At 39.8% G+C, this 23,537-nt stretch overlaps 1 protein-coding gene across 1 annotated transcript in view; it reads left to right on the top strand.

Moving 5' to 3' along the window:
* Positions 1-231: 231 nt before the first annotated feature.
* The window catches only part of cacna1eb (calcium channel, voltage-dependent, R type, alpha 1E subunit b), a 68,903-nt gene continuing 45,597 nt past the window's right edge, over positions 232-23,537 (top strand). The window contains exons 1-7 of the mRNA XM_034702370.1: positions 232-336; positions 3,636-4,114; positions 5,674-6,046; positions 8,777-9,227; positions 16,586-16,852; positions 21,660-21,765; positions 23,113-23,252. Of these exons, the coding sequence (XP_034558261.1) occupies positions 8,812-9,227; positions 16,586-16,852; positions 21,660-21,765; positions 23,113-23,252 (929 nt within the window). The 5' untranslated portion in view covers positions 232-336; positions 3,636-4,114; positions 5,674-6,046; positions 8,777-8,811. The remainder of the gene's footprint in view (positions 337-3,635; positions 4,115-5,673; positions 6,047-8,776; positions 9,228-16,585; positions 16,853-21,659; positions 21,766-23,112; positions 23,253-23,537) is intronic.

The following is a 23,537-nucleotide window of genomic DNA, read 5'->3' on the forward strand; positions in this document are numbered from 1 at the left end:
TATAAATTATTTTTTTACAGGATTGACCAGAGCACTTTCGTTATTGCCTACTGAAGGTTTGAAAAAAAAAAATGATTGTGTAAGTCATGTATTTAAACTCATCTGTGTTCTGAGAAAAGGTCAGTTTCATACTTGATTTCATTTAACCTGATAGTAAGTGTTTTTGGCTTCTCTTCTATAGCACGCATAGTGTTGGACTGAATTATAGCTTTCAATTCCATTGTATCTTGTATTCAGTAGAGGCATAATTCCAGCAAATGCTGTGTTGTTTCATGGACTGATGCTGGGAGGAGAGCGGATCAGTCACAAATCTTCATGGAGTTAAACTAGAGCTGGGTGAGTAACATTAACAGTGATGATCAAGGTGTATAAATATTCTACATCACTCATGTTTCTCTTTATCCTGTTGCTTCACTCAACCAGATCATTATGCAACTTGTTTCTTAAACATATTTACACATTCAAGAATGCAGATTTTCCTTAGCACAGTTGTCGTTATTCAACTGATACAGTATTAACAAAAGCACACTGTAATAATAACTTGACCTGTGAGCAGGTATGCCTGAGCCCAGGGCTGTAAAATAATACTAAGTATCTGAGTGATCTCCATAAGGATTTGTCCATTACATTCAGCCCTTATTTACAATTTCAACATTTACAGCCAGACTGAAGTGGCGTTTCTGTATAAACTTGTTGAACGGAGAGTTCCTTACAGGTAACCAGTTTAACAAAAAATTGCACCAAATGTTTGTGGCCACTACTCTTTCTGCTCCAAGAAATAAATTGTGAGACTGATCATTAGTTTCTGATGTTCATAGAAGCACTGATGTTCACATTAATTGAACAATAAAGGTACAATCAAGTTGTAACTGCTAGCCAATGTACTTGTGGTTAGCTTCTTTAGAAAAACAGATAATGCTAAGAGACCTGTTCTTGAGGTCACATAGCATTTCCTTGATGGGATTTTAATCATAATCGTATGAAACCCAAACAGGCATACAGTGGTCCTTTATGCACTAATAGTGAACTTTTAATTCAGCACTTTCAAGTCACTAAAATGTAAAGTAATCCTTGTGCTGTGTTAAAAAAAAAAAGATCTACAGTACAAAAGAATCTAAGTTCAGTCTAGTCTACATTATTAGGTCCAAGGAGTTGACTCTAAATATCGATGCAGTACCTGTTGAATTCTGTAAAGATTTGTTGATTTCATTCTTGTACATAGTCGCTTGCAGTGAAACATTTTTGTGCACTCAATTTTGGATTTATTCTCAAATCCTGTTATGTCCTTTGCATTTTAGAAAATGAAAATAAAATGACTCTTGATGATTAAAATTCTTTGCAGATTTTTGATGTTCCAGGCAAAACAAGCATGAAAATTTAGCTTATATGTTTTTCTGAAACTGTGTCTGATAGTGGCCCGTGTCGTAGGAAAACAAGCTGTGTGTCTACTACTTTGATTCTGATAATATACATAACTTTTTGTTGAAATTAACATACAAAACAAAAAACACAAAGGCAAAATGATATCTCTTTGACAGAGAGAAGCTCAGACACACCACAAATGCCAAATGTTTGCCACTCATAAATACATCTAGAATATTCTCAATTTTTATTTCTGTGAGTACAGTACTCATCCTGTAGTCTTGTGTCAAGGTAAAGCTAGCTTTCAATACTTGTCTGAGGACTTCACTGTACTTACCTTGGCTGGTCTGCAGAATAATTAACGTCAATAAGAGTTAAAGAGAGATTAATTTAACTTGCACTTCACCTCTGCAGCCGTTAATACCTCTCCTAGATGGATAAAGACTTGTCTCGGGTACTCTCGAGTCTGCAGATTATTAATAAATCTGACCTTGGAACACCTTTAGATTGAAATAGAAACCACAGCATTACACCAAGCAGGAGTCTGTAAAATGTGAACCAGCAAGCATACAAAGCAGGCCTGATGTTTACCCTCAGGGCAGCCTCTCATGCCAGACCACATTTGATTTTCCAACCATTTACTACCAACTGTCTCATGCACCAAACAGCATGCTGCCCCCCCACGCACACACACACACACACACTTACACACACACCTGATGGTTTAATGTCTTTTTGTTGTTTTTTTTATTTTCTTTCCATGGCAGCAGTTTCTCTGCTCTGTGTCTCCACTTCATGCATCCACTTGGCCGTGTGCCTTAGAGGATAAGATGGCAATTATTTCTGCACAGAGATGATTCTGCTAGATTACATAAATCCATATCTAATTCAAACAATATGGGATCAGGGCATTAGAAAATACTCTGTGTTCTTCTTGTTACAGAATGCTCAGAGATGGATCCAATAAAAGAAGCTGAGACACTGCAGAGATTTCTGAATGCTTACTGTGGTCATCTGTTGCTAGATTTACTCTATACTTACTCTCTATACAACAACACTTTTGGGGACTTTGTTTGATGGCATTATCTAGATGAGACCAAGATTTTAAATTCTTCCCCTAGACAAAAGAGGTTTGGAGAGAAATAGTAATCATGTCGCGTATGTGGACTTGAAGTCTTCATTTACTCTTCAGTGTAGGTGTTGGCAGATGGTTTCTTCACTGTGCTCAGTCCCACTGCTTACACCTCGTCCTCAGCTGAGGGAATAACAGGATTGCTTAAAAAGAACACGACTGGCCTTTTAATTAAGTAGGTGGACCATGGTGGCTCTGTATTAATCACAGAGAAGACTGTTCTCTGTCCTTGGCTCTTTATACAGTAACCTATGTAAATACTGTATTCACAGCAGTTTTAAACTATTAAATTAATCCATATTTTGGCACGACTGGTGGCCTTATTTTCCAAAATCCTTGTAGTTTTATATGCTCCAATGCCCATGCGTACTCTCGTGAAGTCTGTGTAGTGTTAGTTTGATCTGTGTTATTCTATGTAGAGCCATAGTCCTGGAGGACCATGTTTCTTCACACTGTACCCAAGCTATTAATGGTTGAAATTGTATTAAGTCAGTCTACAGTCTAGTTTTATACACAAAAAAAATACAGACACAGGATGTGTTGTTTTGGATGGGAAAGTGTGTAGAAATTGTAATCTCATTATGAAGGATATGATTTAATAGAACGAGGATGTAATGTGCATTCATTGCATGAAGTTAGGATTTTGAAAGAAAACCCTGTCCTTTCTTATGCTATTTATAGTACTGTTATATATCCAGCTAACAAATTAAAAGTGCCACTAACTCTCCTGTCCATTCAGTGTTGCAGTAATAGTTAAGTTATATATATATATATATATATATATATATATGTGATTCTGATCTGTCATTCATTCATTGGTTAATCTCTACTGTGCATAATGCAGTCAATATTATGAAAAGATCATTAAATCCAGGATTATCCTAACACCATTATGTTGGTTCTAATGCTGCTAAGGGGATTAAATAAACATACATTTGGTGCCTCTATTTTTAAATCTATTTTTACTGTTTTTATTTACCAGAATCTTGCCTGTAATAGTAAGTTTCAAAAGTGATCGAGCTAATTGTAAACTTCTAAAGCACACATAGCAAAACAACATCCTTTCATGGTTCTACTCTTTACCTGCTCCAGCATCCTATTTATGGCATTAATTTTCATGTTTGTTCTTTCATATATGTAGGACCCCCTACCCAGCTGTGTCCGTGAATGTGGGCATGGGAATCCCATCCTAACACGCCATGGCTCCTGCCCTCATGCTAATCATGCACACCTGCTGAACCTGCTCCCCTGCTGTACAACTACTCATCAACACAGCAGTCGATGAGCAGGTGCGCAACTCATCTACCTTCCACCCTGTCATCTGACTGCAAACCCACCTGCATGCTCACCCTTGTACCATCCTTCCACCATCTCTTGCCTACTGTCAGCCATGCATTATCAGCCATCCCCACCAACAATCCAGTCCTGAGAAGCTGATTAGTGTCCTGTTCCCTTTTGACCTGTGGCTAAATGGCTCATCAGTAGCAACACCAGCCCCCAGAGTGCTACAGCCTGCCCTGCGAATCCCAGCTCAGCCCTGCCCATGTAACACACCCCTAGAGTCGCTGACCAACACTTAAATCGCCTGCCTCCAGGTTGACTTCCAGCATCTTCTCTGTTGTAGGTGCACTGTCCAAGGCAGTCCACTTGATGTATCCTGTTCAGCCCTTTCTGCTTCAGCTACCAGGCCACTTTTCTCTGCAACTTGTGTATTTCTCTACCTCTTACCTGCTCATTCTTTTGCCCATCCTCCTGCCATTCGAGCAGCTGTCATCACACCATCCTTCCTCCCTCCTTCCTCTAATCCCATCCCTCTTATGGTATATTTCCTGTATTTCTTTTTTGGTGTACCCCCGAAAACTCTTAACAAAATATGACATCTTTGTTCATTCAAAAAAGCATTCAAATAGATTATCCTTTCACATTGATTTTTTTTTAGTACTTCAGTATCATTTTAGGATACTTGTACTTGGTTATTCTGACTTTCATGTTACTTTATCATTGTACTCCAGTTTAAATCAGCAGATTTAAAAGATAAAATGTATTTCATCCATATTTAAATTATTATATCAACCAACAACATATACAGCTAATTCATTATTCATAGAGCCTAATAACCAAACTATAGCCTATTAAAGTATTGTTTTACTAAAACACTACTGTTTTACTGAAAAGGCCCATTATTTCTGAAGTAATGCAAGTTTAATCGTATAGTTAACCCTGTGGTATTACTCCTTTGTATTAACGCAACAATCAGAGTAGCCTTGCATGTTTAAGATTTGCCGACATGTGCACTCTGTTATGGAAGCTGTTTCCTGCCAGTAGAAGAAAAAGCCTTCATGATGAATAATCCCCATTGTGAGATTACCGTCATCAGAATCAGAAATCAGAAATCAGAAATACTTCATTTATCCCTGGGGGAAATTCAGTTGTTACAGAATGTTCTTTATCACAGTATGAAAAAGTCAAAATATTAATAGAGAGAAGGAATAAATTAAGATATAAATACGAATGAAATAATTTAATTTGGATTAATAATAAGTATATACAGAAACGCAGTATAGTTACAGTTCTCTATGTACAAAAGCACTGGGAATGAAGGTATTATATACAGGATGTTGAAGTGGCAGGGATTTTGCACAGTGTATTGCACAGTGTATTGCACTGTGTATTTCACATTATTGCACAAAGCACAGAATATAGTTCAGCCATCAGAGGGATGAGTTGTACAGTCTGATTGTGAGAAAAAGTCAAAATGATTACATAAACTAGATGTGGTTATTATTATCTTTTTTACCTTACATGCTTAATTTCTGTCTTTTATTCGTTAGTTTTTTAAACCCATAATCTTTTTATCCTTCAATTTCATAATTTTGACTTTTCTACCTTAAAATTTTGATATTTCATTCATAATTATGACGATAATTTTAAGATCATGGCTAAGTTTTCACCTTTAACTGGCGGAAATGGACTTCCATAACTTTTAAATGCCAAAGAACCCTTTAAGAAAGAGTAATAACAGGAGTAAGTGTGATGTAATGATCATCTTAACATACTTAGCGCCAGCTTTGTGGCAGTAGTCCACCATCTAGTGGTAAATGCACTGGATTCCATTATTTTTTCCAGACCACCGTTTGAAACGCACAGACCTGTTGCACTGCTATCTGATATCTGCTCAGGTGCATCACTTGCAGCCGGTGGGGATTTAATTAATTCTTTAGAGGAAGTTTGAAAGACAACAGCCATTCATGTTGACCTACTTAAAGTGACTCATATCACTGCAGCCTGCCATGGAATATGATTGGGATTATTTCCATGCCTGCTCGCTCCTGTCCCCATGCCTGTTTACGTTCATGTGAGCCACACTCCCCTGGCTGCCAGCCACCCCGCGGTATTTATAGTCAAACAGCGGCAATCAGAGCTCAAGGAATCCTCGCGAAATCCTCTTCAAACCTCCAAACTTGGACTGAGTGAGAGGTAGAAAGGGGCTGGTTTAAGGATCCACACCTGAACGAGGCTCTCTGACGATGAAGGAGCGCGCGGCACCTCAAGGTAAAGCTGTCAAATTCATTAATCATTTCATCAGTTAATTGAGGTTTTTTTTCTTCTGTTTCCTGAGGCGCGCGCTGCGTTAATCCCCTTTCTCCATTCAACATTTAAAGCATCTTATTCATGTATTTGTAGTTGTTATGGCTCGTGCTCCTTGTGTCTTTTTTTCTTTTCTTACCTGTTTGCGCGTCAAACACTTTCATACACGAGATGAAAGAGCAGTCTAATTAGCATTACCTGCTAAAAGGCTAGTTAATGTATTTCTTGAACGATGGCAGACCTGCAGCTGATGCTTGTTGTTCCCGTAGGCTTTACAATGTAGCACTAATTAAAGCCAGGAGTTGATTTGAATTTAAATTGGAAGAGCATCTCCACACAAGTGTTTTAACTTTAATGAAAGATAAAGTGGACATCTTTTTGGTGGTAATTATTGTCTATATTGTCTTTTCTATAAAGGAACCCAATTATCACTGCCATTTATGATTTACATGTAGACCCATTTGTCATGCATCCATCTGGCATATCATCTTGGATTCTTGTCATTGCAGCTCCTCGATACAGGTACCTTGACATTTAATTCTCCCACATCCCAAGGGGAGAAACTGCCATATAACACAAGATATCACATCTTTTTGAACTTGAATGTATGTGGAAAAATCAAAGGCATCCCAGCTATCAGCAGCACAAAGCTGCGATCACGCTGCCTGTATAAATGTGTGCGCTGACCTTGTAGCCTCTCCAGGCTTTCAGACGAGCGCTGTGCTGGGGTTGAGGCCAGAGCTCAACTCAAAGCGTGTCCAGTTCATGTCTGAGGAGCCCTGCTGCTGATGAGTGAGTCACTGTTCCTTGTGCTTCAGCTCTCCCACACTCAGTCATCTTCCTTTTAGCTCCAGCTCAGTGGAAACAGCCTTGTTTCGTCTGCCTCTGACTGGCTCACCTCAAACTTGCTGTTTTTCAGCCTTGACACCTCATCTCATCACAAATTTCTCTGTGTCAGCATACACACATACACACTTAGCTGGACGGAGGGAGCAACAGCAACTAGATAAGGATTTAACATGTCCTTGTTCAGCATCCTGGAAAATGAAAAATGAGACAAGACAAAAGCAAGAAAGTCCAGGCTGTGGTCAGTGCTTTTTAGAATCTGAAAAATCTCACCTCTCTGAATGTGTCATCACTGCTTTTACCAGACCCTCTTTCTCTGCAGGCTTATTCTGCTCACCAGTACAATTACAATTTCTATTTTTAAATGTCTGTTGGTTTGATGCTTTTGTTCATGCTGTCGGATGCACTGCCAGCATTAAGATCATACTGAAGATATTGGTAGATTCAATATTGTTGGGATCAGATCTGTATAAGGCCATACGCTGGGACAGGCATTGTGCAGCTGTTACCATCGTGTAACTGCATGAGGTTATGAGAGTTAGAGATGTAAACATCTTTTTTGGCAAGCAACAACAACTTACGGGAAACTTGAGTGTGTGTGTGTGTGTGTGTGTGTGTGTGTGTGTGTGTGTGTGTGTGTGTGTGTGTGTAACTTAGAAGGGAGCCACAGGATGCTCTTGAGGAATATTAATCAGTGTTGTCAATGGACCAGAACATTGCCTGAAATGGACCAGGGTGGTGCCAAATATTGACCTGGTGTTCATGGAGACCATCATGTAGCCTAGAATGTGTGACACCATTATGAAGTGTATAAAAGCTGAGTGTGAGCCATCATTAAACGAACCTCAGACCATTAGACCAGACATTTTGTTCGAGAATATGCTACAACAAAGATGGGGTGATCATTTAGTCAAAGTACAGTGTAATGGCGCCCTTCTTTCTAGATTTAACTGGTACTGTTTACAAAGGACAATGCAGTGTGTATTCCAGTTAATCTAAATGTCTCTAATTTATATGTCAAAGCCACCCATTAACAAATAATGGCAGTTTGCTCTATAGAGAAACAACAACAAAGTCTACATTAATCCTGGCATATCTATGAAGCTGTATCGAGGCACAGCTTTGGAGCAGGTTGAACTAAATAATACTGCTATAGTGCTGACAAGTTTACAATGACATGATAATATTTAGCAGGTGTTCTGTTACATCTTTGTCAAGCTCATTGGCATGCAGATGTTTGTCAATTAACTCTAAATACAAATTACAGCTTTGGTCTGTGACAAAGTACCCGCTTAAGGAATTTAATTCGCACCAGCCAAAGAATTGGACAATTAGAATGTTCTTTTTATGAGACAATGGATCTTGATAAAAAGCAAGTGGATCACTGACGTTATTACACTTCATGTGAGGGAGGGATGAATTTCTGAACCAATTATAATTAGCTTGTCAAATGGATGCTGAGAAATCTCACTCAAAATCAAAGCTGTTAAACTGCCTGGCGGCTAAAAAGGAATGGTCCTGTGATTACTGAAGAAAAGATGTTAAGATATTTCATAACAGTGTGATATTCTTGATGAATGGTTCAACCTCTGGGGATCATGAACATCACAAATCATCTTGACAAACTTATAAGATATTTGTTTAGATGCAGTTTTCAGTCTGGATCAAAGTGATAGACTTACCAACATTGTGCTCCCCAGAGCCATGCTGCTTTTGTTGCTAAAAATAGACAAACACAGCGACAGGCAAGATGTGAAAGATGTGCAATTTCTCCAAGCAGTTTTTCATGATTATGTGTAACATCTGTCATAATTTCTTTTAACCCTCCTCTGCTTTTCTTTTTTTTAGCATTATGGTGAAACCTCCAACTGTTCTCTGTAGAGATGCATACCAGTTCAGACCAGTCCCTCACCCGCTCCCTTACACCAAACCTCTACCCCCCATCCAGCTGTGGTCCAGGAGGACAAATGCATGTCCACTCCTCCCTGTCCCTCCCTGAGCCTGAGGCCTGGAGGAAACCCAGCCCTGCATCACGTCATGGCCTAGCACAGGGGGCCCGCTCCTGCTCCCTGCAGGTCCCGCATGCAGCACCAGAATATTTAGGACTGCCCCCTCGAGCTGCCAGCTTTGACGTGCCCTGTTGTGAGGATGAGGCTTCTTCAGATCATGGTTCAGGGTCTCTGAGCCCGCACGGCGCGCTGCGGAGAAGAGGGGGACTGGTAGAGCAGAAGGACATCATCATGGCTCACCAGGCTCACAAAATCCAGAGCACACCACAGGCCCGCAGAAAGGAGTGGGAGTAAGTATAAAAGAGCTTCAGAGGCAAAGGAGTCCTCTTTAATTATATGTGTAAAGATGATAAATCTGTATGGAGGTGGATAAAAGTGTCACTGTAAAAGAACACACACTCTTTTTATGCAGTGTAACTTCTCAACCTGTTGAACCTCTTTGGTGGGTCGTCATTGCATAAGCACACTGTAAAGCCATTAAACTTTATTTAAATGTAAATATGGCTCAAGGTTTATGGAAGATGTATAAAGGCCAACTTTAACAGAAGTTAAAGTAAAATATGAAAAGAAAAGTTTGAATTTGACAAAAAAAAAAACTACTACTAGATACTTGGTTTTGTCAGGTGTAAATGACAGCATTAACAGTGGTTCTGGCCTTGGTCAATATTTCTAATGACACCTGTTATTTTCCTGATATGGTGTTTCAAACTAGCAGATTTACAAAAAAATTATAAAACTTCTTAACTTAAAGCTGCACTTATCAATGCATTTTTAAAATATACAGTAATTTAAATGATTGCTGTCTGTGTTCAATAAAAGGTGCTTTAAGCTCTGATCCTAAAGACAGTTGGCACCTGACTCTGCAGCTCCCCTTAGCTATTGGGAATCTTTTTTAGCAGTAAGATACAGACAAACTCAGGGTGCCATTGGCCTAGCAGTTTAAATGCATGCCCCAAATACAAAGGCTATGGTCCTCATTGCACCAGTTGCTATTTCGACTCCTGACCTCAACCATTAGCTGCATGTGTTCCCCCACTCTGTGCTCCCAAAGTGTCTTGTCTCTTTTCAGCTGTCCTATCATATGAAGGCAAAAACACCCAGAAATATAACCTTAAAACAACAGGCAGACAAAACAAGTAACTAGCTCAGTCACAAAACTGAGTGTTTATTTGCCAAAGTTTCAAATATGTCCTTCAAGAGATGGTGGTGACCAAAACAGAGCTCAAGAATAAGTAAATATTGGATTTGTATACTTTTAGCACAAAAATAACTCCAAGGTAATATGAAAAGAGTGCCATGTCTGCCATGTCAAGTTAAAAAAAAGTAAATGAACCACCCATAACTAACCCAACAGGTCAGAAAGGGTGGTTGTGGCTCAGTGGGTAGAGTTGGTTGTCTCTCAATTGGAAGGTTGGCTGTGCGATCCCAGCTCCTGCAGTCACGTCGAAGCGTCCTTGGGCAAGACACTGAACCCCAAATTGCTCCTTCTGTTGATCAGCGGTGTGTGAATCTGCATGAATGGCATTGGCTATTACCGATGGTCCCTTACTATAGCAGCCTCTGCCATTAGTGTGTGAATGGGTGAATGTGATGAGTGACCTTGAGTGGTCAGAAAGACTAGAAAAGCATTGTATACAAAGCTATTTACCATCAGCAACAGGAAGTGTTTGTGAACCGTACCACTCTCCTTTTTCTTTTTCTTTTTACCAACTTTATTTATAGAAAATTTTCAACATTTTAGATAGACAGTGTGACATACAACATAAGGTATAAAAAAAGTAGAATAGACATCAGTTGGCACATCTATATGTCAACACCCTTCCCCACCCGCCACCCATTACAAGGCCATTCGACAACAAACAAAACAAAACAAAAACAAGACAAATAAACAAACAAAACAAACTATATATATATATAATACAAACACACATAGACAAATAGCAAAATAAAATAATAATGGTCATAAATAAACTAACACATCAGTCCTCCAACTCTGAGGAGAAATCTAGAGAATGTATATAGTTCAAGAAGGGTTCCCAAGTAACATGAAATAATTTCACTGAACCTCTTAGTGTAAACCTAAGCTTTTCAAGCTTCAAATTATACAGCACCTCGCGGATCCAATGTATGGGGGACGGGGGAGCCTCCAACTGAGGGGAATCAACCAACGGGCCAGCAGGGTGGTGAATGCCAAGGCCTGCTTCGAATTTTTAGGAGCACCTGTTGAAGGGACGATGCCAAAAATCGCAGACAGACTATTCGGAATAAAAGCGTAACCGTATGCCTTAGTTAGCGTATCAAAAATATACGACCAAAAAAGTTCCCAGTTTAGCACAAGACCAAAACGTGTACATGATTCGCAGGAGATGACTTACATCTGCCACAGGAATCGCTAACAGTAGGGTATATTTTTGCAAGTCTTGCGTTTGTGTAGTGAGTTCTAAACAAAACCTTACACTGAATCAACCTGTGTCGAGCACAGATTGATGACAAGTGGACAAGAGAAAGTGCGGATTCCCACTGCTTATCAGTTAATTTAATATTGAGACTCTCTTCCCTTACGGTCTGTACAGCAATAAGGGACGATGAAGAGGCTGAAAAAATAGATCTATATAAAAAGGAAATGCATCCCTTAGCAGTCGGATCTGTGTTCAAAAGAGTATCAACCAGGGTTTCCGGAGGGCGATTTGGAAAGTGGGGAAAAGGTTTTTCGACATAGTCACGGACCTGGACAAAGCGAAAAAGATGATGGCTTGGGAGGCTATACTCTGTTAGAAGCTGTGTAAAAGAAGAAAAGGTATTATTCGTATAAAGATCGTTGACTGACCTAATACCATTGCTGTGCCAAACCCGAAATGCTGAGTCGGTTTTAGATGGCTCAGAGGCACAATTTCTGTAAACAGAGGTCAAAGCAGATGGACCTGGTAAGCCCAAAACGTTTCTAAAGTGACTCCAGATCTTCAAGGAGACAGCCACAATAGGACAGTTGCCCTCACCCGACACTGACAAAGGAAGTTGTGCACATAAAACTGAGCGTAATGAGAATGGAAAGGCTTGATTTTCCAAACGTACCCACACAGGCAAGGGTTCTTTATCTTCATGCATCCAAAACAAAAAATTCTGCATATTAGCTGCCCAATAATAACCACTCTCCTTTTCCAAAGTCTTTGCAACAGGTAATAGGGCAACAGCATGGTTGCAACATACAATGTTGTCCTGTCTTGGGCGTACTTGCCCTCAGGCAGCAGAGAGTCTGGATCTGGTGTTTAATACTTTCTCTGGAAATCTATATCCATTTGGGATCAAAGGTGGGAGCCAATTTGTATTTATGTTAAGTCCAAATAAAATCTAACTTCCACCTGAATAATAGCACTAGCTTGGAGTTTTTGATCCCCCTAGTGGTAAAAAAAAGCATCTTGTTGGAAAAATTTTTTTATGGTCACCATTGTAGTAATAAACATTTGTTTTGTTTACATCCTGCCCAAGCACATTTTTTTTATATACATCCTTGAAAGCTACAATAGTTATTAAATGTGTTTCATTCTCTTTGAGTTTGAAGCCTGTGCTGTTCACATCCATCTTTTCTTGCTACTAGTGTGCCATGTCCTTCCTCTAAACAACACTACTACTCATCACAGTATTATTCCTCACATTATTACACTGCTATCTATTGTCATTACCAGCGCACTGTGTAAATATTGGTGGAACTGTGTGCATGTGCATCCTTTTGCATGTGACCCACTCAAACCCACTCTTTGTTCAACATTGTTCCACAGTGTTGTTAGAGGTAAAAAAAAATCTCTACAATACTGAAAACATTGAAGTTCAAGGGCTCAAATGATTAACAGTTGTTGTATAAAGTATAACACTTGTTGTTGTGTTGTTGCTTGGCTGCAAAGTGCTTCTCTAAAAGCTTGCTCCATAGTAGAAACACATATGCTGAATCCTTTGTTTTCAGCACTGTTACAGTTCATCCAATGAATTACAGAAACAGTCCCCACTGCTTCCATCAGCTGTTGTGATGTTTTTTTGTGTTTTCTTTTAATATGTGTAACATTTCTGCCTGCAGTTTACTGTAATCAGATCCTGGGTGGTGTTATTAATGGCGGGGCTGAGGGTGCTTGTTGGTGAACTTTTGAACTCTGGAGCCACATCGCTCTGATTATCAGCTTCCCACCACTCCAACGTGGAGTGGTACTCCATCAGCGTAACCCCAACCCACGAACAAGCTCCCTCTTCCCTTCCTCCCTCCTCCTCCTTCTCCATGCTCTGATTTCTCTTTATTTTACCTCCACCACCCACTCCACATCCACTTTACACTGGTGTGCTTTCATTCTCTTTCCTTCCCCATCACAGCTCTCTCTTGTTCTGTCATGTGCTGACACACAAACAAAACAGGGCTGTTTCTTCAAATGTCCTTATATTAAGACATGTTAACTGGAGTTGCAACACATAAATGGATAAAGATATAAAAAATGAACCGATAAATAGCAGCCAACAGCAGCCGATCATTGATTTATCTACATGTATTGTGGTTATTTGTCCATTAGGGGATGCTAGGGAATCAGAGTAGAGGAGCAGCAGGGAGGCAGCAGAGGATGTTATATGAGCTAAGCAGCAGAGTTTGGACATTGTTGACTATCCCAGTAGGAATACACAGCTAAGACATTAATAGTACTTTCTAAAATCATGGGGTTTAATCTGAGGAAAGTTCGACATTAATGAGTTGCATCAAATATCGACATAATTACTTTTCAGAGTGAGAAATTCTTATTTCACTCAAACTTTGAGAGCTCTACTGATGGATTTTGAGCTTTTATTGTCTTCATCTGAGGGGTTATAAGACTGCTCCCAAACCAGAACCACAATGTACACATGCTTAAAGGTAAACTCAGACCAATCTGCATCAATATACACTATAAGCAGCAGTTATTGGTGGTTTTAAACTGACATAACTCAGTACTAGAGGATGTCTGTTGCTAGGGAACAGAGAGGGAAAATAAAATGCTAAAGCCACTCCAGTCAACATTGGATGAAAGCCTGTCTGCAATTATATAAATGCTCTTCAGAGTTCTGCCACAAAGTAAGTCCATTAACGTTTAAATGCTCAGTGCTTGTCACCTGCAGCAGCACTTCATCTGTCTTCCCTCAATGCAGTTTTTCCCTAAGGTGTTCTATGTTGGGCTTCACATGAAAACAGATCTGTTTCTAAGAAAATGCTCATTTTTGGCCCTGTAAAAAAAAGCGCTACTGTACGCCTTTATCTGAAAAGCATGAATGTTTCTTCTTTACCTTCATGTTTCAAAGTTTTATCAGTCCAGATCTAATAGATACACGCTTTCTGCAGTTTACACAGCTATTTTTAGCAGACTTTGAGTAGGCTGTGCTGGAGAGCAGAACAAAAGCAGACTCCATGTGGTCAATCTATACAGTACAGTGGATCATCAGTGTACAGACAGCGCTGTGATGTAGTCTGTCAGCTTCCTGAAGACGGCCAATGACCTTGATCGAAGTGTGTGTGTGTGCATGTGTGTGTCTAAGTGTGCGTTTGGACAAACAGGTTTCTGTAGGAAGAGACTGCTCCATTGTGCAACATGGCTTTTGTTGGCAGAAATGAAAAGAACGGAGCAGAAATTCAAGAGAGCTATGTCGCTATGGAAACAACAGCAAAGAGAGCGCTGGAGACAGAGATAGAAAGAGGGGAGATATTTGCTGTTTGCAGAGATGAACAAATATTTGTTAGTTGGGCGTCATACATGTAGATTAAGTTTTATTGTTTCTAATGAGCTCTTATGTAACAAGTGGTGAAAGTGGAGATGAATGTGAGACATGTATGTGTAGTGCAATTACAGCAATCAAACTGTATGTGCTGATCGTCAGTCTGCTATTTTTACACTCACACTCGATAGGTCAGTGTCACCTTTTTGTTGCTCACCTGCTTTGCATGAAGTGACACGCCTGCTTGCTTCATGCAGATGAGGAAGAGGAGGGAACACAGTCATGGATGGAGCTCACTTAGGGACTTATTCATAGATCTTGTTAAATCAATGTTTTTTTTGCTTCTTCTCCCCCAGATCTCCAATGTTTGCCAAGCATACATTTGTCACTCCCTCTTGGCTTGCTTTCACCACCCCTCCTACCCAGACTCCCTCCTGTCTGAGCCCTGCCCGTCTGCATACTTTGATACCTGCTTTTCTATGTTTTTAAGTCAGGATTTTAAATTGGAAAGATGTTGCGTTTGATTTTTTTTATTGATTATATTCAAACAGCATCAAACAAGCCCCCAGTTGAATAATCTGATGTGTGTGGGGGCTGAAGTGGTCATCTTGAGGGAACAGTGGGGAAGAGAGCAGAGCAGCAGATGGAGCGAGAGAGCCCAGTTGCCTAATGAGGTCTCACTTGTGGCACTGAGTGTGAAAAAGACCCTGCTTCTCTTCTCCTCTCCCTCAAAAAAGGGAGCAGCCCTAAGATCTATTTCATGCTCTATTTTTACTCCTCACTTTTACTCCAATATTAGCACAATGGCCTACTTTTTAAATGTTTTAATAGTCTGTCTCTGTTAATGGAAATCTGACAATGCTCTCTGATAATCAGATGGTGAACAGGGGGAAATGAGTCAAACCCCTGCTCTATTTAATACAGAATGCTCTTTAACATGCCCACTTGTTGCCTTTTTCTGTGCATTGTCCTCTTAAAATTGGTGTTAAATGTTTTTTCGCACCTGTTTTCTTGCTGCTGCACCCACTAACATCTTTACATAATTGTTTTGGAGCCACATACCCACACATCCTGCTGCATATAGGTTCCCTTTTTTGTAAGGCAAATGTTTTTGTTCATCCTCAGCAAACTCTAATTGCTATGGTAACAAAATACATGTACCACCTCTCCACCGGCTTTCATTCAGATGGATTTTGAAATCGCCATCATGAAATGTAACTGTGGGAGGAGGGGGCTCGTGCGCTCCTGGCTGCGTGATAATTTTTCCAGCAGGTGTTAAGATTGAAAGATGCCTCTGATCTGGCGATTCAAGCAGCTCTCTGGCAACATTTTTGCCTGATTTAGACAAAAACTTCGGTCTCAGTTTTGTAAAGATTTTATGTAGACGCGTTATCGGGGCTTCCCTTCGCACGAGATCTTCCTTTTCGTCAAGTTTACCGGGTCGTGAAGATGCGTAAAGTTTGCCAAGACTTATCTCGGATCTCTCCATCTAGTTTGCGCAGAGTAATTGGTGATTTTCAGAGGAAGCCGAGATGTGGATGTTTTGAGTAAACTGCAAGGTATAAACTCGGTGGATTTTTTTCCATCTCTGCTGCTTGACTTTAAAGACGCGCGCGTATTAAAAGTTGTTCAGAGCTGATTATTACGCGCTGTTAGACAGATGGGACATCAGAGATGCTGTGGTTTTGCAGTCATCGTTGAGTTAATGGATGATTTTTCACCTTATATCAAAGCCCTTTAAATTATTTGATCACCTTTTTTTCCTTTGGATATGGAGTGAAAAGAACCGGCAACTTTTGGGGGGATTTTTTTGCGCTCGAAACGCTGTCTGTGGATTAAAGGTGCATCTATTTTTCCTCTGTTTGACTTTACTTCACAATTTTTCTTTATTGAAACACTCTAAGCCGGCGGTGTCCTCATCTCTTTGTAGAATGGCTCGCTTTGGAGACGAGGCCGCTCCCACAACGGTGGACTCCGGGGATGGGGACGTGGAGCGCGGCGGGGACGCACAGGACCCGGCGGAGGCGGCGGCATTGACTGCCTCTATTAAACAAGCCAAGGCGCAGCGGGCCCGGACCATGGCTCTGTACAACCCCGTCCCACACCGGCAGAACTGCCTCACCGTCAACAGGTCGCTCTTCATATTCGCAGAGGACAACATCATTAGGAAATACGCGCGAAAAATCATTGAGTGGCCATATCCTTCCATAAAAAACACGAGAGTTTGGTTTAAAGTTGTTTTTTACTGTTTGTATTATAGAAAACACATGGTGGTTTGCTGTCAGTTCAGCACCATGGAGAGCTACAGTCTGTATTTGAACAGCTGCAGCATACAAGTACAACTCCCAACCCCTTAATATCTGAAAAGTGCTAAAAGTGCACTCCTAAGTGCTGTTTTTAAAATGTAATCTCGATGCTGTCAGTGTGTTTTGCATGATTTTAGTGTGAGCTTCCTTACTCCGCTTTGTCATGGGCTTGCTTATCTGCAGAGCAAACTCCATCAACCCAGCTTTTAGCTAAATCAGGTTGTAAACCAGCTCTTAAATTCAATCCTACATCAGAATTAAACCTCCTCATAACTCTGTTCACTGTAACCTGCCCTGATTAGATTCATCTGTGGGCTCCATGTGCTGGCAGCAAACACAAAGTTAGCATGTGGTGATCATTAGAAGCAGCTCTGCTCACTGTGGGGGAGGCATGTAGGCACATCTCTTGCTTGCCTTAGTGCTCATTGGAATATGAACCTGGCCATGAGTAGGTGTCAGTTCAAATCCAGCAGGCAGCGTTTCTCTGCTTCCTGCTGCAGCATCGGCCAACACTTTCTTTTGACTGAACTTCTGCAATTTTAAGAAGAATTTGCAGGGAAGTATTTTTTTCTGCAGCACAGCCATGTAATGTTAACATACAGTGCTGCAACATTCACTAATTCACTTCACCAATATCTGGCCAAACATGAAAATCAATTTATATATTTTTTATATCTTCATGTTTTTATTTTCTTTAATCATGTTTGAATATATTTTCCTGAAACAAAAGTAAATATTTTGTCATTTTAATAGCGTAACCAGTTTAAAAACATTACTCAGTTGCCTTATCTGCCCACTGCTCCTCCTGTCTTACACCCCCTTTCAATGCAGCGTGCCAGTCTCCCACTGTTATATAACCACAGGCTCTATGTGCTGTGTGGGAGTGGGTCTAGTGGTCAAGACTAGCTGGCCACTGGCAGCTCAGTAATGCGACTGTCGGTATCACAGAGGCAGAGGTATGTGGGAGAGAGCTGGCCAGTAGTACTGTGGTGGATCGTGGGCTGTTAAAGCAGCACATGTCAGAGTATTGACTGGAAGAGACCCAGATATTTGCGCATAGTGTCCAAGTTCTTTGTGAAAACAGATACATATGCATTCTCAGCAGTGGTGTTTCTTTGATGGTGTGCTGCTGCATGGACACACTGGAGTGTTACTGTGGGACACATGTTTGCTGGGACTGGTATTTCCCAATGTAGGCCAGAGTCTCTGCACTACAGGGTACAGTTAATGACTTACAAGTCTTTAAAGTAAAAGTGAATACATGGTGAGACATTTAAGTGTTGGTAGCAAATTGTGGGCTAAAGTAATACGTTGTTAAATCATTAACTTAATCAACAGAAAGTTCATTTGCATCTGATCATAGCTGTTCAAGGGAAAAAGGCCCAATTCTGTGGTTGCAGCTCCTCCAATATGAGGATTTGCTGCATTTTTTTTGTTAAAGACTGTTAGTGAGAGACAGGAAAAAGATATTTGTAGATGCAACTGTGAAATCCGTAAACAAGGGTGGGTGTTTTTAACACATTTAAAGATCAAATTTATTAACAAATCCAAAAAGATAGAGAAAGAGAAATATGGGATTTTAAAATTAACCATAGCCTTAGAGGAGCTGACCACTAGTGAGTGTAAGCTGTACAGATTTAGATTCTAGATAGCTGATGGTTGCCCTTCATTTCCATGCAGCACAAAGAGCACCTAAAGCCTTGTGTAGTTATATAATCCATCACTGTTCATTAATTACTGTCAGGGTAACAGTAGGAATATGAATTTCACAAAACCAATACAGATGTTTGCTGTGGGGAATCACACTTTGTAAGTTTCTATTCCAAATTCCAAAAGTCTTTTTGTTGTGCAGCAGTTTACTTTGGATAGAATCAAATTAGAAGAGAAACTGATTCATCAGCAGTCATTTTGAGAATCTGTATCTTGTCAAATATTCACTCATCACAACTTCTCAGAATCCGTGATTTGCTGTTTTTCTTTGTCTGAAGTGATTGTGAAGAGAAAATTTCGGGGTTTAGAACTGTTGGTCAGCGAAACAAACATTTTGAAGATGCCATGTTAGGCCTTGGGACATTGAGTCAACTGATTTCCATATTGTGCTAAAATACATGAAACTCAATGGCTTCTCGGGAGATCAGAAATATATGTTAAGTTATGGAAAATATGCATCAAGCAAAGAAAATGGTTAACAGTAGGGGATCTGTCTGAAATGGTTTAACACATGCATAATCTCTGGTTAGCATTGTAACAGGTAACAGGTAGTGACAGAGTGGGCGAGATTTATAAAGTATTTCCCACTTTAGCTATTTCTGACTGCTTTCAGTGGCAACAATGTGGACTTGTCAATGTGAGTCAGTGTGGCTCCCTGAGGCCCCCATCACAGCTCTCCTCTGTGAGTCAGTGACCCCGTTTCTCTCAAGGCAGGAAAATTAATAACAAGAAGCAGCTGCCTCATGGGAACTCCGACCACAGAAAGTCACAAGCACATACAAGTGCTGGGGCACATATAGGCACACCCAAAGCATGCTGGGTCAAAAGTATACATGCACTATACAAATGCATGAAAACAGGTGTTTTAGCTGCAAGGAAGAAGATCGAACTGTTTGAAAATATTGGAAATATGCAAGAGTTTCCAGAGATGATGTGAAAGTTAAAGCTTTAGTTTTCCCATGAAGAAAACATTCACTTACTGTATTGGCAGATTTAAAATAAAGGGCTGCATCCACTTATAAGCATTCTTGATCAATCAGCTGAATTTTCAAAGTAGAAAAATATTTCATACAACTAAAATGAAAGCTCTAGAAAAAAGCAAGTGATAACACATTACAAATTTGAGCTCTATAATATGAACAACTTAATATTTACTCTCTTTCATATTTTATTGCAAGTTTTAGCTTTATTAAAACATTTTTTATAATATAATTGCAAATCCCTAATTTCACTTTGAAATTTCAAATACAAGACCTAATGCTTTATCGATTCTTTCTTTATTTCAGCAGGCCCTTGCATAGATTTTACTGGCTCTCAGCAGATTTATGTTTTATTATTTACTTTTCCTGCTAGTGATAATTTTTTCATTTAGTCTGGTAAATAGCTGAGTCAAAGTAATGTAAGAAAACAGTACAAAGTGCCCATCATAGTTGCTCAGAGACCACATGGACATTTTAAATTGTCAGTCTGTTTTATCCAACCAAATAATACAAACTAATTTACATCACTATCAACCAGAGAGGCAATATTCTGACAATGTTATAGACTCTGGGAGGGACAGCAAACTTTTCTGGGCTTTGAGTGTAGCTAGCAGTTGGTGCTTAAAGACTTCCAGTCATGTCTTTCTTTGCCACTTTTATAATCTGACAAGAAACTTGAGAGGCAGAAATGTTGGAGTTGAGAAACAATGTCAAAGCAGACTGTTGGCAGCAGTTTCACACAGGTGTCTGTTTATAGAGACTTCATAAAGGTAAATGGTTGTTAGTTAACTATAGATGGTTTCCTAAGTTGCATCATAATGGATTGTTTTTCATTTTGAATAGATTGTGCATTTTAGCTCTCCGCAAAAACAGTATTCTTGCAAATATCAAATACCGTCCAAAACACTAGTGGGTGAAGCTCCTCCCACTACAAACAGAAACCAGAACACTTCAGATACTAGACCTGGTCCTTCTGCTTCGGGAAAGATAAAGTGCAGGTGGTGAAAAAGTTAGCTTTGAGCTCTGGCTAAGATAACCATGTATATTAGATTGTTATTTGCATAGAATAATGGGATTATTTTTATCATTGAATTGTTGATTTAAAAAAAAGCCATTAACCTGCTCTCCAATTATCAGCACCGATATTTGTTGACCACTAGTATCTATGTTTTCAATTGGAACTGCTGCTGAATGTTTCAAGGCTTGTCAAATAATCACAATCGTGGAGCTTATCAGATGTTACTAACAAATCTATCAATTCAAGATGATACAGTTCAAGTTGAAACCTTGGCTGTTTTTCCTTAGAAGCAAAAAGACGTTAAGGGTGTGACTTTGTGGTGAGCTGTAGAGTTCTGCGGTGTGACCTACACAGCAGTTATAGGAAATGAAATGTTAGCTGTACTTTGTATGGTTAAACCAGTGAAGACAAGGTGACTTCACAGCGTTCTCTTTCATTCTTTCTTTCTGTCTCTCTCTATTTCCATCTCTTACTCTCTCTATCTCGTTCACTCTCTCTCTCCCCTGACTTGCTCTTTTTCTCTTCATGAAAAGCACTTTTAAAAGCAGGTTGCCATGGATACTGCAATCCCTCTAACAAATTGCTTCCAATACCAGAGAATATGAACCATGCCATAATTCATCTGTCATTTAATCATCCATCCATCTATGTTTTTTTTTTTTTACCCTTTTCATGGTGTCATGCACTCGTGTAACGTTTTTGGAAATTAGAGAAGTGATGTATGCATGGTGACAGAATATTGAGATTGAATTATACATTTGGACCTTTTTGTAGAGGTAAAGGAGGACCTGTCTTTGCAGTGATGTGTAGTTTTTATTGATAACTCAAATGCTGTAACAATGTTGTCTGTTTCGTAAAATGTGAGTGCAACAATCATCCTTTACTCATCAATGTGTCTACATGTGAACCCAGCATCATTGCTTTGTTTTGTGTGATTGTCTTTTCCTTATATCACGATGAAAGCCCTTTCCTTAACTTTGCCGCCTTTACACCATTTGAGTACATGATCCTGGCCACCATCACCGCCAACTGTGTCGTCCTGGCCTTGGAGCAGCATCTCCCTGGAGAGGACAAGACCCCCATGGCAAAGAGACTGGTGAGGACAAAATCTGTTGTAACATCCTGAACACACAGACAAGGGGTTGTGAGTGAGGACAGAAAAGAAAGTCAGTCAACAGAGAAGTCCCATGTACAGATTACAGTCTGTTGGGGAATACTGTGACTCCAGTGCTGTACTCACAGGAACAATGTGCTAGTGTGTGATAGGAGGACATATACTATACTATTGTGTAATATTACAATATATGTTGCAGTACAACAGCCACATGATTGTATCACTCTGCTGCATACTCTCAATTAAAGCTACAGATATTAGTCTTTGTCCAGACTGATCAATCACACATGCTGTCAGAGCAGGTGTCAACAGGCCTTTATTTATATAGGTAGTAGTAGATAATACAAAGGCACTGGTCTTTGATTGTAGAGACATACACAAAGAAGCATTGATGTTCAAAGTTATTGTGATGTTTAGCAGGAGCTGAGGAAATAGTGTGTTAAAGTGATATCACCCTGTGGACACGACATACAGATACAGCGTTCCCCTCAGTGTGAGTTCATTACGTAAACAGAGAAACCGCATCTTCCTCAGGGAGTCCACCATGTTTCTACAATCGTCCATAATAGACAAAACAAAACAAACACTGGCCCAAGAGAGAGACTTCTTCCTGTAATGTGTTTTTGTTTTACTTTTTTCTTTCTCCTGTTGGTTGTCCTCACCCTCCCTTACTTCAGAACAAACTGGTCCTTTAAGTATGACTCTGAGGTAGCTTAATGGTTACAGAGCATGCTACATAAGCAAAAATAAACAGTAGACTTTGTTGCATGTCATGTCTCTCTCTTTCACCATTTCCTGTCCAATTATTAACTCTCACTCTATTCAATGCAAGTGAAATATCCCCTCAAATATTCCTTGCTAGAAGAACTAGCATCAACTTTGCAGGTCTTTTATCAGAGTGCTGATGAGCTGATCAGTTGTTGAAATTGAGATTAACTAAAACCATGTTGAAATGGTCACGTTACTGATACATCACATTACAATATTTCAATATATGGAATTATGTTATCTTCCTCCCCTACCTTTATTTTGATGCTGCGCCTACATTTTGCGACTATTCTGTATTTTTATATATAAGATTATTAATGGTAAATAGTAGATAGTAAGATGTCCAGCTATGAGATGTCATTGGCTGCCTCCACCACATACACAAACACCTGCACTGTACTCTTCGTAAAAAGGTTTCCAAGCAGACTGTGTTTGAAATGGGTATTTAATGTGTGAAGCAAGAGCATAAAACCTAACATGCTTTAGTTGTGATGTTATTCATGGGTGTAGGCTACACAGTTTGTGCTCAGCTGACCTGTTTCATGTACGTAATCTCTACAGGAAAAGACGGAGCCATACTTCATTGGGATCTTCTGCTTTGAGGCGGGGATCAAGCTGGTGGCTCTTGGTTTTGTTTTCCATAAAGGGTCGTACCTAAGAAACGGCTGGAACGTTATGGACTTCATAGTCGTTCTCAGCGGGTGAGTGACATCACTTTGTTTCCATGATCCTTAACAGAGAGAAATGTTATTTTCTCCATGTTTGTTTTAAACGTTGTCAACAGATTCCTAAATGACTGATTGCCAAGCAAAGTGGTAAAATCTGCCGCTTTTGGATAAAACATTTCTCTGTAACTAACCAACTGTTGGAGAGTGAGCCAATCAAATCAGTGCAGAGTATCTGCTCTCAGACTTTGATTTGCCAGATTTGCCTCTGATTTTTCCTCAATCAGGATGGCTATTAGATCTTTCTCAGAGCGGACTAGT

Source organism: Notolabrus celidotus, chromosome 15, assembly GCF_009762535.1.
Source record: "Notolabrus celidotus isolate fNotCel1 chromosome 15, fNotCel1.pri, whole genome shotgun sequence".
Lineage (NCBI taxonomy): Eukaryota > Metazoa > Chordata > Actinopteri > Labriformes > Labridae > Notolabrus > Notolabrus celidotus.